This window comes from Crocuta crocuta, unplaced genomic scaffold (genome assembly GCF_008692635.1).
Source record: "Crocuta crocuta isolate KB4526 unplaced genomic scaffold, BGI_CrCroc_1.0 scaffold698, whole genome shotgun sequence".
Lineage (NCBI taxonomy): Eukaryota > Metazoa > Chordata > Mammalia > Carnivora > Hyaenidae > Crocuta > Crocuta crocuta.
In genome coordinates, this window is record NW_027530855.1 from 55091 (window position 1) to 74899 (window position 19809).

Sequence of the window (19809 nt, forward strand, 5' to 3'; positions counted from 1 at the left end):
ATTATCTACAATAAGGTAGCCTATAAAAGTTAAATATCCAGTAAAGACTTTTTAAAAAGAGGTAAACATCAATTGCTATGTTAAAGGATATATTATAAAATAATATCATTATTAAGTATTGTTATATTTTGGCACATATATATTATTTGCTTAATTTATTGTACTATAGACTATTATCATTTGACACTGGTAATGAGTTCTATTGGTGTTTTGCTTAAATAAGAGCATTTATGTAACAAAACAATAAATAATACAGAATAATATAATTTTAAATAAATATCTATTTTACACATATTTATGTGAAAATAAAAAATACATAAATAAATATGTATATACTCATATGTTACATGTTAAATTATGATTCCCTCCTTATGGGGGGGGGACTCTGAAATACCATCTAACTTGGCTGCGTGTTAGCTCTGTAAAGAGTTGGTCACCCTAGGTTTGCCTTTCCCCTAGTATCCAAGCTTCATGTAAATCTGCCAAGGAGTTTCATTATTTGCCCCAAAAGGAAAGGTGTGTGGGTGGATAGCCTCTGACTCCAAGTTATTCTAGTCATACCTAGTCATATACCTAGGTATATATACCAGATATACCGAGTCATACCTAGGCCTGCTTAATCTCAAAATAATTCTCAGGAAACTCAGGGGAGAGATTCTAGAGAGGATATTTCTAAAGATTAGATGAAAGCCCTTATAATACAGCAGCAAGGAATAAAAGATAGCCTGAAAGATTCTGGTGACATTACTATAACAATGATGACTAACAAACACTATTTTAAACCAGAAATATATGAGACAACCCAAAGTGAACAATCTAAATTAACTAGTCAAATTTTTCTGCACTGGAATTTCTACTTTTAAATTGTCTAACGCTTAATTGGGTGTACTTTTTGTTAGTAAACCACATCAATATTAACATAAAAGTACAGAACAAACTTCTACTATCTTAGATTTTTAAAAATCTTACAAATAAAACAAAACTATGTTTGTTGGTATCAGTTGCTTTGCAATATAGTTTGGCATCTATACTTTATTTATTTATTTNTTCTTCTCTTACATATTGTCTTTGATTAATGAAATTTAAAAGACACTAACCAGATAGAGGAACGTGTCCATCATCTATACTTCCAAATTCTCCCTTCTTCTCCAGGCATTCGGGAGGGGCAAACCCATTTGCACAATGGCAGTGATTTAAATTGTTGCAAATCTGGAGTAATCAGAAAATAGAATTTTTTTAGGGATGAAGACGGTTCAGCAGAGACCAATGAATAATCTATACTTATTCAACAGAGAATTTATTTCAGAGAATTTATCCATTCCAGAGAATTTAACTTAAATAGACAAATTCAATAAATTTTCACAAATTTTCTCTTGAAATTATCCATACTTTATTAAGTACATTTAGCTTCTGCTGCCAAAACAATTTTTAAAAAAATTCTTCATGTCTTTCCACAGCCAGACCCAAATACTGGTAATATGCCACTAATTATCATGGAGTTGATAGTTTCGCAGAACAGCCCAGACTCTAATGAGCAAGACTAGCGATAAAATTCTAATGACTTTCATTTACTAGTTTCTACCTTCTCTCTGTGAAAATAAGATATTTTGGTTATATAATAATTCATATAGCACATTTGTGCCATCTATTTACTAAATACTTTATACATCCAGAGTCATGTTAAATGTTTCCATCTATCTTCTCTAATAAACAGTTTGGCAAGAATTCTTGAGAATATAAGATTGAAGCTGTAAATTATAGACTATTAGCAGCATGAAAATGATTTTTTAAAAAGTCCCCAAACCGTTTACTGAAATGTTAAAGCATGTTGCTTAAAATGAAAATTGAAATTACTTACTCCACGGTTATTGCAATGATGAGAAGAATTGCACATCTGATGATTTACCTGGTATTGAATTTCTACACAGGTAAAGTTGACACAGTACTGAAAGCAAAAGGGAATGAAAAACAGGCATAATAATCAGATTGTGTGCCTGGATAATACATAAGAAAAGTACAAGAAAACTTCACAATTCATATTACCAAGAATTGGCATAAAAATATAAAGAAAGGTAATAATTGAAACATTGAAATAAATGAGAAATAAGCTATGTGCCTTCAGATTGTAAAGATATAATCACAGGTGAGAAATTAGAAGCTTTGTTTTATTACCATTTAGCACTAGAAACCCTCTTAAAAAGGGAAATATCTGGAAGAATAATTTGACTACTTCCTGCAGTTCAAGAGTTATCTAAAATGCATTTGAAAAATACCTGGGCTGCATCCGAGACGTTTACATCAAAATCTCCGGGGGCAGGGTGCACCTCATTATTGCAAGCAGTTAAGGTTGAGAACTATAAGGGGGGAGGTTGAGGTCTTAATATAATGAGTATGAGCAGCAAAGGAAAACAGTTTAAGATTCCATGTTTTTAAAAAGTGAGGAGAAAGAGAACAGCAAGGATAACATAATTATTTGAGATAATAGACCAATGAGAGACTCCCAACTATGAGATGGCTGAAAAGCCTTCAAGGAAAAGGAATGTTTAATGTGTGAATTTACACTGTTCTAATTTATGGCATTACTTTTCGTGACTTTTTCCATTTATCAAAATTTTTTCAGTAAATTCAATACTTTGTGAAAGGGTTTTACTTTTGGAGTAAATTTTGTCTTTGGATCATAATAACAACCAGGAATGCAGAAAGAGGAGGACCAGGACACTGGAAAAAAGTGATTTGAGAAAATATCCTTTAGAATAGAAGAGGAGAGAGACCACAGATCAAATTTGTATTCCACATGCTTCCAGATGAGCAAGATGTGACTGAAACTTTGGTTATTTTCATGGACTATTATCAAAATGTATTATATAGAAATAAATTTGGGAGGCAAGATGGCAGAGAACTAAGGAGCTCCATGCATTTTGCTTACCCCCATCTCTCGAACAGAGAAGGCCTGAAGCCATAGGACACTGAGCTGCAGGAGTTTGGGAAGAAAAAGAGACAGAGTCCACTGGAATGGCAACCTCATAAGTGCATGAGTGCGAACTGGGGAAGATAAAAATCGACCGGGACCTACAGACATGGAGGGAGGTGAGGGAGCCCCCTTCGTAGGGAGCCATGGTGAGTTGAGGGGAAAAGAGCAGCTGAAACTGCTCATAGAACTGTCCCTGGAGAAGAGAAAAACCTCAGCTCGGGACAGAGAGTGTTCTTAGTTCTAGCTGGGGTGCTAGACTTTGAACTGGGTGCCCTGGACCCAGGCAGCGCCAGAAGAAACTGTGCCACTGCTCTTCTGGCTCACCTCCAGCGGGGAAGAGGCCGTCCCAAGGCTGCACCACTGCTCTCCCTGCTGGATCCCCGGCAGCGTAGAAGTGGCTGACCTGTGAGACTGTGTTTCGGCGGTATCAATAAAGCTTGCAGACTGGGACCTAGAAATGAGGTGGGGCCTGGGACATAGAACACAGCCCAACTTGGCTGCATCCACAGGACAGGCAGATTGGACCCAAGGAAGTGATGTGCAAGTGCTTGGTTCCAGAGGGGACTAGAGCGCTGCCATGTTACTCCCCACAACCACCAAGGTGGGACCTCAGTGAGTGGCCAGCAGCACCTCAGTGGAGGCTAAGACCTGCCTACATCAAACCACGCCCATCACCCTAGAGAGCTCCCCCCCTCCCCCCACCCGCACCCCAGGGCAGGACCAACATTGACGCACTGCCATGATTAATTCTAGATAAATTCTTTCTATTCAGATATATTTTCCCTTTGTCTCATTCATATCCCTCCCTTATGCTGGACTGGGCACTCTGGTCATTGGTTTGCTTAAACAGTCACATTTAATCCTTTCTCTAGATGTATATAATACACTTATACTGCTACCTTTCTAGCTCTCTCTCTGGAGTAATCAGACTATATAGTTTCCCTGAGTAACATTATCTTTGTTTCTTTCTCCTCGCCTCCTACCATATTCTCCTCTTTCTCTCTCTGAATTAATCCTCTTAGTCTCTCTGCCTGGTCATCGTCCAATTTCGCTTTCTCCCACCCTGACATTTCTCTCCGTGTGTATGCTCATCCATCAGCACTGCATACACCCTGCTCTCTATTTGTCGCTGGGAATTCTGGTTTTATGCTTTTAGACTGTCCTTTGTCTTTTGGGTTTTTTTTTTTTTTTGCCTCTTTCTTTTCTTTTTTTTTCTTTTCTTTTCTTTTCTTTTCTTTTCTTTTCCTTACTTTCTTTTTCTTTTTCCCTTTTGGTTTGCTCGCTTATTGGATTTGTCTGTGCATTTGCGTGCCTTTGTTCCCTTTGTGTTTGTCTGTCTGTTTTCTTTTCCAAGGCAACCTCAAGAAACAAGCCAAAGTACACATGGTGGAGAGTCCCAAATACTACTAAGAGTAGGGAAATAAAATAACCAAACAACAAGAGAGACTAAGAGACACCATTAAAAGAACACTTCCTGAATGGACAAGCCCTAATGAGAAGGCTCATTGACTATCTTTAGGGCAGTCTTTAATACAGCAGTACTTGCAGGTGCAGAGCACATAACAAGCTTTTAAAACTAAAAAGGGACAGAAAGCTAGCCAAAATGATGAGATGAACTTCTAAAGAAATTCCAGGAAGAAATGACAGCTAAAGAGCTGCTTAAAATAGATATAAGCAACATAACTGAACAAGAATTTAGAAAAATAGTCATAAAATTAATTGTTGGGCTGGGGAAAAAAAGCATAGAAGACATCAGAGAAGCTATTTCTACAAAAACTATGGAGCTTAAAAATTGTTGTGATAAATTGAAAAATGCTATAAATGAGATGCATAATAAAATGGAGGAGTCCAATGCACGGATCGAAGAGGCAGAGAGGAGAATAAGTGAATTAGAAGACACAATTATAGAAAAAGAGGAAGCCGAGAAAAAGAGAGATAAACTGATCCGGGAACACGAAAGAAGAGTTCGAGAACTGAATGATACAATCAAACGTAACAATATCTGTATCATAGGACTTCCAGAAGAGGGAGAAAAAGGGAAAGGCACCAAAGTAGTCCTTGAACAAATTATAGCAGAGAACTTCCCCAATTTGGGGAAGGAAATAGACACTGAAATCCAAGAGGACAGAGAACTCCCCTCAGACGTAACTTGAATCGATCTTCTGCACGACATATCATAGTGAAAATGGCAAAATATAACGACAAAGAGAGAATTCTGAAAGCAGCTGAGGAATAAAAGGGCCCTAACACACAAACGGAGACTATACGAGTAGTTACAGACCTATCTACTGAAACTTGGCAGGCCAGAAAGGAATGGCAGAGAATACTTCAATGTGATGAACAGAAAAAATATGCAGCCAAGAATCCTCTATCCAGCAAGCCTGTCATTTAGAAAAGAGGGAGACATAAAAGTCTTCCCAAATAAACAAAAATTGAAAGAATTCATCACCACTAAACCGGCGCTACAAGAAATCCTGAGGGGGACTCTATGAGGGAAATGCTGCATGGAACACAAGGTACCAGAGACACCACCACAAGCATGAATCCCACAAAGGACACAATGACTCTAAACCCATATTTTTCAATAATAACACTGAATGTAAATGGACTAAATGCTCCAATCAAAAGACACAGGGGAGTAGAATGGATAAAAAAACAAAATCCATCTATTTGCTGTCTACAAGAAACTCATTTTAGACCTGAGGACACCTTCAGGTTGAAAGTAAGGGGATGGAGAAATATATATCATGCTACTTAAAGTCAAAAGAAAGCTGGAGTAGTCGTATTCATATTAGGCAAACATGACTTTAAAGTAAAGGCAGTGACAAGGGATGAAGAAGGGCATTATATAATAATTACAGGGTCTATCCATCAGGAAGAACTAACAATTATAAAGGTCTATGCACCAAATACGGAAGCACTCAAATACATAAAAAACAATTAATCACAAACAGAAGCAATCTTATGGATAGGAATGTGCTAACAGGAGGGGACCTTAATACTCCACTTACAGCTATGGATAGATCAACGAGACAGAAAATCACTAAAGAAACAATGGACTTGAATGACACTTTGGACCAGATGGATTTGACAGATTTATTTAGAACCCTAAATCCTGAGGCTATGGATTACACTTTCTTCTCAAGTGCGCATGGCACATTCTCCAAGATAGATCACATACTGGGACATAAAGTAGCCCTCCATAAATATAAAAGAATTGAGATCATACCATGCACACTTTGAGATCACAATGTTATGAAACTTGAAATCAAACACAGGAAAAAATCTGGAAAGCCTCCAAAAACACGGAGGTTAAAGAACACACTACTAAAGAATGAATGGGCCAATCAGGCAATTAAAGAAGAAATTTAAAAATATATGGAAACAAATGAAAATAAAAATACACAATCCAAACTCTATCGGATGCGGCAAAGGCAGTCCTAAGAAGAAAGTACATTGCACTCCAGGCGTATTTCAAGAAACTAGTAAAAGCACAAATACAAAATTGAACAGCATACCTAAAGGAACTAGAAGGAGAGCTAAAAGAACACCCCAAACCCAGCAGAAGAAGAGAAATAATAAAAATCAGGGCAGAAATAAACAATATAGAATCCAAAAAAAACAGTTGAACAGATCAATGAAACCAAGAGTTGATTTTTTGAAAAAATAAACAAAATTGACAAACTTCTAGCCAAGCTTCTCAAAAAGAAAGGAGAGAGCACCCAAAGAGACAAAATCGTGAATGAAAATGGACTTATTACAACCAACCCCTCAGAAATACAAGTAATTATCAGGGGATACTATGAAAAATTATATGCCAACAAACTGGACAACTTAGAAGAAATGGACAAATTCCTAAACACACACTCATTACCAAAATTCAAAAGGAAGAGATAGAAAATCTGAACAGACCCATAACTAGTGAAGAAATCGAATCAGTTATTGGGAGTAGGGGAGAGTAATGGGAATGAGATAGAAAGTTTGCAGGGATGGGAATGAAGTAGAAGGATAAAATAATGAGCATAATCATATATAGTTCTGAATCTTAAAAATCATTTTATACTTCACATGTCAAAACTAAAATAAAACAAAATGAACCAGGACAAGGGAAAATCCCAAAGCTTACTATGTTTCAACTAAATAATCTAAATATATCACATAGATTAACCCAAATAATTCTTGAATAAAATATTTTTTCTTTATTATTTATTTTTTTGTTTTTTTTAAAACAGTCACAAATATGAAAAAGTAGGAGGATAGAATGAACCCTATATTGTGGATTTAATTTGAAAGTATAATTTTGACCTCATTCATTTTTAATGTAGATATACATAGAAATATATATACATATATACATACACACACACATAATCTGAGTGTGAATATATATACATATACCATATATTCATATATATTTATCTGTATGTTTACATATACATGAATATTATAAAGATATAGATTTCCTAGTTCTGTCTGTTGATGGGACCAGAAGCAGTGATTTTCCAGTAGCAAAAAGCACAATTAATATCTAGATGTTGGTTCTTAAATACCATTTCCCATTCAGACTACCATGTCCCCAAGAGGTGAAACATAACTTCCTGCTCCTGAAGTATGGACTATGCACAGTAACTTCTTTCAAGTAAGTACAACATGGAAAGGGAAATAAAGGGTAACTTTACAGTGACAAATCTGACAAACATTACCCCAGGCAGGTCATCAAGGTTAACATCAACAAGTATGTACACTTGATAATGATATGATGAAAGGACACTTTACCTCTGGGTCTTCCTCCCAAGCCTAATCATAAGAGAAACATCAGATAAATCTTATAAGTCTTTGAGGGACTTTCTACAGAGAGTATATGACCAGTTCTCCTCAAAACTGTCAAGGTCATCAAAAACAAAGAAACTATGAGAAGCTGTCACTGTCAAGAGAAGCCTAAGGATACATAACTGTAATGTAGTATGCTGGGTAGGATCCTGGAAAAGACAATTAGGTAAAAGAAATCTGGATGAAGTATGGAATTTATTTAATAACAATGTATCAACATCAGTTCATTGATTATAACAAATGTACCATATTATTGTTAGATATTAGTAACTGGGAAAATTGGAAATGTTGCTTATGAGGATAGATGGGCAAGCGGGAAATTTGGGGAAGGAATGGTATGTTCTAAAACCGGATGTGGTGATAGTTGTACAATTCCATACATTAATCAAAAGCAAAGATTTGTACACATTATGGGTAACTTTTATGGTAAATAATAGCTCAATAATCTGTTTAAAAATGAATTGTTTGGTATATGATCAAAATGAGTACAACTATAAAAAATACTCTTAAAACACTTGAAAATTTGTAGTTCTAATTACCATATCAGGACCACACACAGTGCCATCTTCTACAAATGTGTCATCTCTTTCTTGAGGACTCTCAACTGTTGTCACTGAATTTTTAGATATCCTTTCTCTGTTTCGATATGTAGATACACATATTTCCTCCCGTACATGTGTGTAAATCACAGATAAATTTTCACGTGATACTAATGTTTTGTGTGGCCAAGCACAAACTAATTTTCCACAGAGAAGATTACTAGAAGCATAAGGCAGAAAAAAACATTCTCTTTTTACTGAAATAACATAGATATACCTAAGTTTAAAAAAAAGTGAATTACTAATTTAAATCCAGATTTCAACAATTTTCTCTCAACAAATTTTATGAGCACACTGATTTATGTATGATGTGACTCTTTTTGTTTTGTGAAGCTATGTGGCAAGGGAAAAATTATTTTTGCAGCCTAACAGCCCTGATCTGTCTTATATTAGCTTCTGAAACTTCAGCAAATTATCACTAGTTTTCAATTCTTTCATTAGTAAAATGTGATAAATAATTCTCACTACAAATATCATTTTTGTAACATTATAGGCACTGAACACATGTTATTTGCAGGCAATGGGTAACACTGTTCAGCTCAGATCATGAAACAAAGAAATGTGTGGTAAATTACCATATAATAAGATCTAAGATATATTATTATATACATTCTAGGATCTTGGCAATATATAACCAACATCCCAAACAAAATTAGAATTTTCTAAATACATACGCGTATCTACAATGCTCTCGGCCACAGTTTCCATATCTATCTCCTCTTGAGTTTACTTCATCATAACAAGCAAATGGAGCACCTCTAGAAGCTGAAAGAAAAAAAAAGATTAAGTAAATTACAGTACATAATTCTAATAATCATTACAGAGATAATAAAATCACTTCGGAAATTATAATGTGATACCTAAGGAGGTTTATAATTACCTAGCATTAAAAAGTTGCTGGGGTAGATCTGATTAAAAAGAGAGCTCCTCATTTTAAACCTATAGACTTTGTTCTGCACCAAACAGAAAATAAACAGCAAAATTATTCAAATGGTGTTATATTATTAGAAATATATATAGCCATAGCTCTGTCTTTATCCTCTAAATTGTTTACTTTCTTAATTTCCTACCCAATGTGAAAAAAATAAGAAAGAGTATCTATAATGCAATACTGATAAGGAATCCAAAGAGCATTTGACTTAACTCTTCTTCCACAATTAAGTCCTTGTCTCTGTTTCCTAGTATCCTACAATCAAGAAAAAAGGAATTTTGAATGGTTCCAGTCACAGATGGCAACTTAGGAAGACCCTGGTTTCTCCTCCTTCCATGGACACACCAAATCTATTTACATATATTTATAGAGAAATTTCTCCTAAAGAACTGAGTACTGACTGAATGGCTTCTACACAATGAAAGAAAGACCATAAAGAGAATCACAAGAGGGGTGGAGACATGCTAACAAAGGAAACTTCTACAACTGATGCTCTAGTGGGGAGGGATAGGACTGAGGGACCATGAGCAGATTCATCTGCCCTGAAATAACAGGGAAAAAAGCTGAAATTTAACAGAGCAACATATAAAAGATATATAAAACAATATAAAAGATCCAGTCCTAGAACTCTGCCAAATACTGGGAGAGCTGCTGGAACTCTCTATTGGTCAGAAAGGCTGGTGAGTTTACATATCCCCTCCACCTTGATAGCATAGGTGAGAGCAGGGTCCTGATGCTACAGCTGACCAATTTCCTCAGTGACACCTGGGTCTTTGGCCCATACTAGCCTTGGACCCTGTCAGCAGAGATAAAAAGCTGTGGTTTAAAAGAGCAGCTAGAATATAAAAGAACTAGCCTTAGAATCTTGCCTCATGGCAGGGAAGCTACTGGAACTTTCTTTGGGCTGGAGGGGCTGGTAAGAACCATGATTTGCATCCCCTTTCCACCTTGATAGAATGGACAGGAAAGGGGCCTGGGTGCCCTAGCTGGTCTACTACCTCAGTGAGTCCCAGGTCCCTAGCCCATGCCATCCCCAGCAATCCCACAAACGTGGCCCAACCCACACCAAGACACCCCTGGTCTGTGCTCACTACATCCCCAATCATCTTGACCAACTGACATAGGTGCAAAGCACCTGGGAACACCCCACGCCCATACCACCTTGGCTATAGATGGCTTGCTGGGCCACTCAGCTCAGAATGCCCTGGGACCTCCCAGCTCACACCCACTTCAGCTCCAGCCACCCTACAAGAGCAACCCCTGCAGAGTGCCCTGGGAACCCCCAGCCCATGCCCTGCCTTGCTTTAGTTACCTTGACAAGGTACCCTATGCATGGAGTGCCTTGGGACAACATGACCTTCACCCACCTCAGCTTCAGCTCTGTACTCTGTGCAAAGAGCCTTGGGATCCCCTCCCAAGTTTCCACCCACTTCAGCTTGCAAGAACAAAGATCAAGGTCAGTTGAAGGAAGGAAAGAACAAGATGAAAGTAGAAATAAATTCTAAAAAATTAACAAAAACAACTGAAAAGATCAATGAAACCAAGAGCTGGTTAGTTTTTTGAAAAGATAAACAAAATTGATAAACCTTTAGCCAGACTCATCAAGAAAAAAAGACAGGACTCAAAGAAATAAAGTCAGAATGAAAGAGCAGAAATAACAATTGACACCACAGAAAAACAAAGAATTATAAGAGACTACTATGAAAAATTATATACCAACAAATTGGATAACCCAGAAAAAAACAGATAAATTCTTAGAAACATACAATCTTCCGAAAGTGAACTAAGAGGAAATAGAAAGTTTAAGGACACCTCAGTCATTGAGCAATTCTTAATTTGGCTTGGGTTGTGATTCCAGGGTCATGGGATCAAGCCCCATGTTGGGCTCCACACTGAGCATGGAGCCTGCTTGAGATTCTCTCATTCTCTCTCTCTCTCTCTCTTTCTCTCTCTCTCTCTCTCCCTCTCTCCTCTGCCGCTCTCCCCTGTTCATGTATGCTCTCTCTCTCTCAAAAATAATTTTTTAAAAGAAGAAATAGAAAATCTGAACACTCCAATAACTAGTAATGAAATTAAATCAGTACTCAAAAAACTACCAAAAAATAAAAGTCGAGGACCAGGATTCTACTAAACTTTTAAAGTAGAATTAACACCTATTCTCCTCAAACCTCCAAAAAATACAAGATGAAAAGCTTCAAATACACACTATACATCCAGCATTGGATTAATACCAAAACCACATAGACATACTACAAAAAGGAAAAGTAAAGGTTAATATCTCTGAGGAACATACATGCAAAATCCTCAATAAATATTAGCAAATCACTTTCAGCAATACATGAGAAGGATTATTCACCACAATCAAGTGGGATTTATTCTGGGGATGCAGTCAGTGATGGTTCAATATTTACCAATCAATCAAGATGATATACCACATTAACAAAATGAGGGACAAAAATGCAGAAAAAGCATTTGATAAAATTCAATAACTTTTTATGAAAAATCTCAACAAAGTAGGTTTAGAAGGAATATACCTCAACATTATAAAGGTCACATATGAAAAACCCACAGCTAACATCAGATCCAATGGTGAAAAATTGCCCTTTTCCTCTAAGATCAGGAACAAGACAAGAAGGTCCACTCACCACTTTTATTCAACTTCTTACAAGAAATTCTAGCTATAGCAATTAGACAAGAAAAAGAAATAAAAGAAATTCAAACTCGTTAGGAAGAAATAAAACAGTCACCATTTGCAGAGGACATGATACTATATATAGAAAAGACTAAAGACTCCACAAAAAAACTATAGAAGTAATAATGAATTCAGAAAAGTTGCATGATATAAAATTAATATGCAAAATTTGCTTGTGTCTGTACACACACAATGAAGAAGATAGAGAAATTAAAACAACTCAATTTACAATTGTACTGAAAAACAATAAAATACTTAAGAATAAACTTAACCAAGAAGGTGAAAGACCTGTACTCTGAAAACTAAAACACTGATTAAAGAAGTTGAAGACGACACCAACTAATGAAAGATTCCATGCTCATGGATTGGAAGAATCAATATTATTAAAATTTTCACACTACCGAAAGCAATCTCCACATTCAGTGCAATCCCATCAAGAATTCAACAGCATTTTTCATAGAAATAGAACAAATAATATTAAATCTTTACGGAATCACAAAAGACCTCAAACAGCCAAAGCAATGTTGAAAAAGATGAACAAAGCTGGAAGTATCACAATACCAGATTTCAAGATATGCTGCAAAGCTGTAGTAATCAAAACAGTGTGGTACTGGAACAAAAATAGACACATAGAACAAGAGAACATAATCCAGAGTCCAGAAATAAGCCCACATTTACATTGTGAATTAATTTATGACATAAGAGGCAAGAATATACATGGGAAAAGGCATACTCTTCAATAAATAGTGCTGGAAAAACAGGACAGCTACAAAAATAAACTCAAAATGGATTAAAGACCTAATGCAAGGCACAAAACCATAAAACTCCCAAAAGACAAAACAGGCAATAATTTCTTTGACATCCGTCATAGCAGCATTTTTCTAAATATATCTCCTCATTAACAATAGAACTCCCCTATGACCCAGCAATAGCACTGCTAGAAATTTACCCAAGGGATACAGGAGTGCTGATTCATAGGGGCACATGTACCCCAATATTCATAGCAGCAGTCTCAACAATAGCCAAAACATGGAAAGGGCCTAAGTGTCCATCAACGGACGAATGGATCAAGAAGATGTGGTTTATCTAAACAATGGAATACTACATGGCAATGAGAAAGAGTGAAATCTGGCCATGTGTAGCAACATGGTTGGAACTTGAGGGGGTTATAGTGAGTGAAATAAGTCACGCAGTGAAAGACAGATAACATATGTTTTCACTTATAAGTGGAATAGGATAAAATTAACAGAGCACTATGGGGGAGAAGAAGGGGAAAATATAGTTGGGGAGATGGAGAGAGGCAAACCATGAGAGACTCTTGAATAGTGAGAACAAACTGAGGGCTGATGGGGGTGGGGGAGAGGGGAAGGGGGGCACTTGTTGGGATGAGCACTGGGTGTTATATAGAAACCAACTTGAAAATAAACTATGAAAGATAAATAAATAAATAAATATGTCTCTTCAGTCATGGAAACAAAAGCAAAAATAAACTATTAGAACTACATTAAAATAAAAGCTTTTGCACAGCAGAGGAAACCATCAACAAAGCAAAAAGGCAATCTACTAAATAGGAGAAGATATTTGCAAATGATATACCCAATAAAGGGTTAAGCTCCAAATTATGTAAAGAACTTAAACAACTCAACACCAAAAATAAACAAATAAACAATTTAATTAAAAAAGTGGGCAAACCACCTAGACATTTTCCAAAAAAGACATGCAGATGTCCAACAGACCACCTTTAAAGATATTCATCACTAATCATCAGAAAAATGCAAATAAAAAACAAAATGAGACATCACCCATACCTCTCAGAATGACTAGAATCAAAAAGACAATTAAAGACATGGATGTAAAAAAACAGGAACCCTTGTGCACCTTTGGTGGGTGGGAATGTAAATTGGTATAGCCACTGTTGAAAACAGTATGGAAGTGCATTGAAAAATTAAAAATTGAAGTATCATATGATTCAGTTATTCCACTATTGGGTATATATTTAAAAAAACCCAAACAGACAAAGAAAAACCATAATTCAAAAGGATACATGCATCCCTATATTTATGACAGCATTATTTACAGTAGCCAAAATATGGAAGCAGCCCAAGTGTCCGTCAATAGATGAATGGTTAAAGAAGATGTAATATTCTTTATATATGTAATATTCTTTACGTATATACGTAAAGCCATATATGGCTTTATACATATATAGATATATATATGTATACAATATATATACACACACACAAATATATATATACACAATGGAACATTTCTCAGTCATAAAAAAATAATGAGATATTGACATCTGTGACAAAATTTATGGACCAGAGGGTATTATGCTAAGTAAAATGAATCAGAAAGAGAAAAACAAATGCCATATGATTTCACTTATATGTGAAATCTAAGAAAGAAAACATATGAACAAAAAGCAAAAACAAAAAGCAGAAACAGACCCATAAATACAAACAATAAATTCATGGTTGCCGGTGAGGAGTATGGGAGATAGACAAATGGGTGAAGGGTAATGGGAGATATAGGCTTCCAATTCTGGAATGAATAAGTCATGAGGATAAAAAGTACAACTTAGAGAATACAGTCAATGATATTGTAATAGTGTTGTATGGTGACAGATGGTAGCTACACTTATGGTGAGCGCAGCATAATGCATAGAGTTGTGGAATTATTATGTTGTACATCTGAAACTACTGTAACATTATGCGCCACCTATACTTCAATAAAACAAAAAGAATTATTGGGACACTTGCGTGACTCAGTCAGTCGAGTTTCTGACTCTTGGTATCGGTTCAGGTCATGATCTCAGGGTCATGGGATTGGGCCCCACATATAGCTCCATGATGAACACAGAAACTGCTTAAGATGCTCTCTCTCTCTCTCTCTCTCTCCTCTCTTCCCCACTCACACACTCTCTCTCTCAAAATGAAAAATAAAATCTTAAAAGTAAAGAATTACTGAATTTTAAAATCAGGATGGATGCCCATGTTCATCTACTTCACCCTTTTTATATGTTTAGTTATGTCTAATTTTAAAATCATAAAAAAATAAAATGTAATAATAGCTGCACCGGCACTTTGGCTTGGTTATTTAGAGGTGTGTTGTGTTGATCATGTTAGTCACATGTAATAAAAACTGAGATCTTTTGTTGTCACCACTATTAATTGGCATTGAGCTCTTCTCAACAATTTGACAGATTTTCATAGTTGAAGAACATGCTCGTTAAACTTCATTCCCTCCCCTGACACAACCTATACACATAAAGGATGCTACAAACATGTCAAAATAGATTTGTGAGCACAATCTATCATAATAAGCAATTGTCTTTTGAAAAGGCCTACTCTTGAAGCCACCCAATAAGTAACTAGCATCTGTTTGCTTTGTCTCAGTCAAATTACTGATTTGATTTTATTTGGTTTGGTTAAATCTAATTCAAACTTCTCGGGGCACCTGGGTGATTCAGTCGGTTAAGCATCTGACTTTGGCTCAGGTCATGATCTCACAGTTCATGGGTCTGAGCCTGGCATCAGGTCTGTGCTGACTGCCAGCTCAGAGCCTGGAGCCTGTTTCAGATTCTGTGTCTCAGCCTCTGTCTCTGACCCTCCCCTGCTCACGCTGTCTCTCTCTCAGAAATAAATAAAACATTAAAAAAAAATTTTTTTAATCTAATTCAAACTTCTCAATTCCTCCAAATTCTACTCAAGGGCCAGGATCAGGATGGTGCAAAATTTAAGGGGGCAGAGTAACAAAAACTCAATACTCAAATAACATCCTGTTTTCCCTAATATATATGTATTTATGAGAGAGAGAGAGAGAGAGAGAAAGAGAGAGGCAGGGGAGGGGCAGAGAGAGAAGGAGACACAGAATCTGAAGCAGGCTCCAGGCTCCAAGCTTTCAGCACAGAGCCTGACTTGGGGCTAAAACCCATGAACCATGAGATCATGAACTGAGGCAAAGTCAGACGCTTGACCAGCTGAACCACCCAGACACCCCTCAAATAACGTCTTAATGCAATATTTTAAAAATCAAAATTAATGGCCAGAAAAATCCATGATAAACAAAATACTACATTTTAGATAGGGACAGGTCCTTGTCGCATAACCCTGCTTTACTGCCATTAGAACCAGTACAACCAGCCCTCAGTTCCTTTGAGTGGCCTGGGGAGTCAGGTCAGTAACCTGCTCCATCTTCTCCTACATGCTGGAGGAAAAGTGAAAGTAGCAAAAGGTGGGTTATCTCCAAGGGCTCCTGGGATCTCCCACCACTCTGAATAAACCAACATTCTCTTTGTGGCCTTTTTCAGCTCAACTTTTGGAACACAGGATGGCATTTCTGCGTCGTTCTCTTGACTATCAACCCCCAGTGCTCTGGCCAACTCACTCCTGAATTTCCTTTTCTTCCCAAGATTATGTTTACTGTGGTTCCATTACGTAACTCTCCAAATGATTTCAGCCTACAGCAGAGCTACTTTCCCGCTCTTGCTTCCCGTTTGCAGCCTTTGAACTGAGATCACCACAAGGCCCAAAAGCATGAAAGAAGACAGTGAATGGAAGTTGGAACATTCTGGAACATGACCTTGATTCTGCTGTTTCCAGAAGCCAGTCGGTACATGTTATTGGACAGGCAATGCCAACAGCTGGCCATGTCAGGAACTATAACAATCTGCTATGGTAATGCTCTTTGCAGAGATCCTGATAAGGTAGTGGCATAAAGCAAATGCATTTTTTGCCTAGTAGAGTCAAGTAAAAGTCAATAACTGGGTTTTTCTTTTGTTTGTTTGGTTTAGTGTTTTTGTTTGTTTGCATCTGTCTTGTTTTGTTTCATTACGTAGCTGTAAGAATCTCTAGGGGAAAGGTATTTATTTTGTAGATTTTTATGTAATTTTTTGCCTTAGTTTTTAACCCTTTGTGTTTTACAACTCACAGTGCTTCCCACCACATTCTATTCCCAGAGCAGGACTGTAATGAAGGCAGGCATGTATTTATGTTTCTGTTTATGAATGAGGAGACCCAGGGTCCTGCACTTGGTTACACTTGGTGACACTAAGCCCAATGTTCAAGAGTATTAAAAAGCAGCTACTCCTAAATATGTCCACATAAAGGGTTTTGGCAGTTAAAGTACAATGCAAATTCAGTCAAAAGGGAGCATCATCTTAGTCCCCTGTGATTTAATATCTGAGACACAGAGAGGAAAAAGGTAAGCTACTTTCCTAAAATGCTTCCATGTAAAAATACTCCAGGCCCTCAGGTGCCTGGGTGGCTCAGTCAGTTAAGCATCCTACTCTTGGTTTTGGCTCAGGTCATGGTCTCATGATTCATGGGTTTGAGACCCACGTTGGGCTCTGTGCTTACAACATGGAACTTACTTGGGATTCTCTCTCTCTCTNAAAAGGTAAGCTACTTTCCTAAAATGCTTCCATGTAAAAATACTTCAGGCCCTCGGGTGCCTGGGTGGCTCAGTCAGTTAAGCATCCTACTCTTGGTTTTGGCTCAGGTCATGGTCTCATGATTCATGGGTTTGAGACCCACGTTGGGCTCTGTGCTTACAACATGGAACTTACTTGGGATTCTCTCTCTCTCTGTTCCCTGTTCTGTCTCTCTTTCAAAAAATAAAATAAAAATAAACTTTAAGAATTTGAAACCAGCCCAGTGTTTGTTTATCAATAGATATATGGAAAAGGAAAAATGTGGGGTATACACACAAACAATGGAATTTTATTCAGCATTAAAAAGGATAGAGATTTTTGGAATATTCTACAACATGGAATAATGAATCTTTACTTATGCTAAGTAAAATAATCAGCCAGTCACAAAAAGACAGATACTGTCTGGTTCTGCTGATATGGTACCTAGCACAGTCAAAGTCAAAGATACAGAAAGTAGAATGGTGGTTTCCAGGGACTCGGTAGGAGAAAGAATGGAGAGTTATTGTTTAATAGGTATAGAGTTTCAGCTTTACAAGATGAAAAGTTATGAATGGTTCAAGATGGTACATTTTATGTTACATGTATTTTAACACAATAAAAAATTTGTGGAAAGACAAAAGAACCCACTTCATTTGATATGTAGATGCTGTCTAATATATTATTTAAATTAATTCAGCTAAAACATTTTTAAAGCTTCATTGCGTTACTTCCTTACTCAGAAGCCCATTACCAATTAGTGTTTTACTCTTTTAACATTATCTTTCAGGTGTTTACATCTAAATTTTTAATTTCTTAAAGCTTGGGAACAATTTCCCCATCTTCTGTTTTTCCTAAAATAGACCTAATATATAATAAATATATGTTGATTTTTTGTTAACAGGGAAACACAAAAGGGGATGTCTTATGCCACCATAATGTTGGCGTCACTACCTTTAACATTTTGTGTAAGGCAGGTCTAGTGGTCATGAATTCATTTAGCTTTTGTTTGTCTGGAAGTATTTTATCTACCCTTAATTTGTGAAGGTCAGTTTGCCTGATATAATAGTCTTTGTTGGCAGCTTTTTTCTTTCAGTTCTTTGACTATATCCTCCCACTGTCTTCTGGACAGTAAGGTTTCTGCTGAAAAATTCCCTCATAGTCCTATAGGGGGGTTCCTTTGGATGTGAGAAGTTACTTTTTTTTTCTACTTTAAAAATTCTCTTTCTGTCTTTGAATTTTGATAACTTTATTATAATGCATCTTATGGATTTATTAAGGTTCAACTTATTTGAGGTTCTTTGGTCTTTCTCAATCTGGATATCCCATTTCCTTCTTCCAGCTTGGGAAGTTTTTAAGCGTTATTTCTTTGAATATGCTTTCTTTCTTTTTCTTTTTTAATGTTTATTTATTTGGAGGGAGGGAGAGAGAGAGAGTGCATGAATAAGGGAGGGACAGAGAGGGAGGCAGAGAAAGAATACCAAACCAGGCTCCACACTGTCAGTTCAGAGCCCAATGAGGGGTTTGATCCCACAAACCAAAGTTAGCGTAAACCAAGAGTCAGATGTTCAACAGACTGAACTACCCAATGCCCCAAATGTGCTTTCTGATCCTTTTCTTCTCTATTCTTTTTTTCTGGAACTCTCATAATGTATATTAGTCCCACTAATGGTGATGCATAAACCCCTTAAGAATGTTTCTCATTCTTTTATCTCACATGCTGTTCTTATTTAATCATTTCCAGTGACCTCTTTGAGTTCACTGACCATTTTGTTTGCTTGATCTAGTCTGTTATTGAATACATCCAGTGCATTTTCAGTTGTAAGTGTATTGTCTGCTTCATGATTTCTGTTTGGTACTTGGGGCTCTGGACTAATGGATCAAGTCTTTGCCTCCCACATGGAAAGCTGGGAGCTAGGATTATTTATCCACTCCCTTGGTGGGGAGTATGAGGAGTACCATTCAAGCTGCCACTTCTGCTGCCCCTGGACATCTAGACAGTTCAGATCCATCAGAGCTCCCAGAACTGGCAAGACAGACTCCAGGTGTCTGGGCATCCCCCTTGAGAAGGTATGCATGTTGGACATCCAAGCAAATCCTTCTCTGCTGGGTGAAGCTGAGAGCTAGATGGTCTCTCCCTGCTTGTAAGGCACTGCACTGTGGTAAGATTTCTAACGGGAGGGTGAATCTCCTCCCTTGAATCTCCTTATTGGCTTTGGTGAGCTCTCCTTTGTTCTAGTAAAAACTCTTGTTTCATTTAAGCCTAAACTAAACCTCAGCACCACAATTCTATATAATAGTCTGAGAAGCTACATATCCACTCGAGGTTCCTTCCTTTGCAAACAAGAATTCCATATAAATTCTGTGTTTTTT

At 36.9% G+C, this 19809-nt stretch overlaps 1 protein-coding gene across 5 annotated transcripts in view; it reads right to left on the reverse strand.

The window, feature by feature from the left end:
• The window catches only part of LOC144235920 (disintegrin and metalloproteinase domain-containing protein 5-like), a 112753-nt gene that overhangs the window by 20147 nt on the left and 72797 nt on the right, over positions 1-19809 (reverse strand). For 4 of the 5 annotated variants that reach the window (XM_077769532.1, XM_077769531.1, XM_077769535.1 and 1 more), the window contains 5 exons: positions 9075-9165; positions 8341-8560; positions 2274-2354; positions 1859-1945; positions 1098-1209 (listed from right to left, as the gene is read on the reverse strand). In XM_077769532.1, coding sequence (XP_077625658.1) covers positions 1098-1209; positions 1859-1945; positions 2274-2354; positions 8341-8560; positions 9075-9165 — 591 coding nt within the window. The remainder of the gene's footprint in view (positions 1-1097; positions 1210-1858; positions 1946-2273; positions 2355-8340; positions 8561-9074; positions 9166-19809) is intronic. The other variant, XM_077769533.1, reaches the window with a different exon arrangement.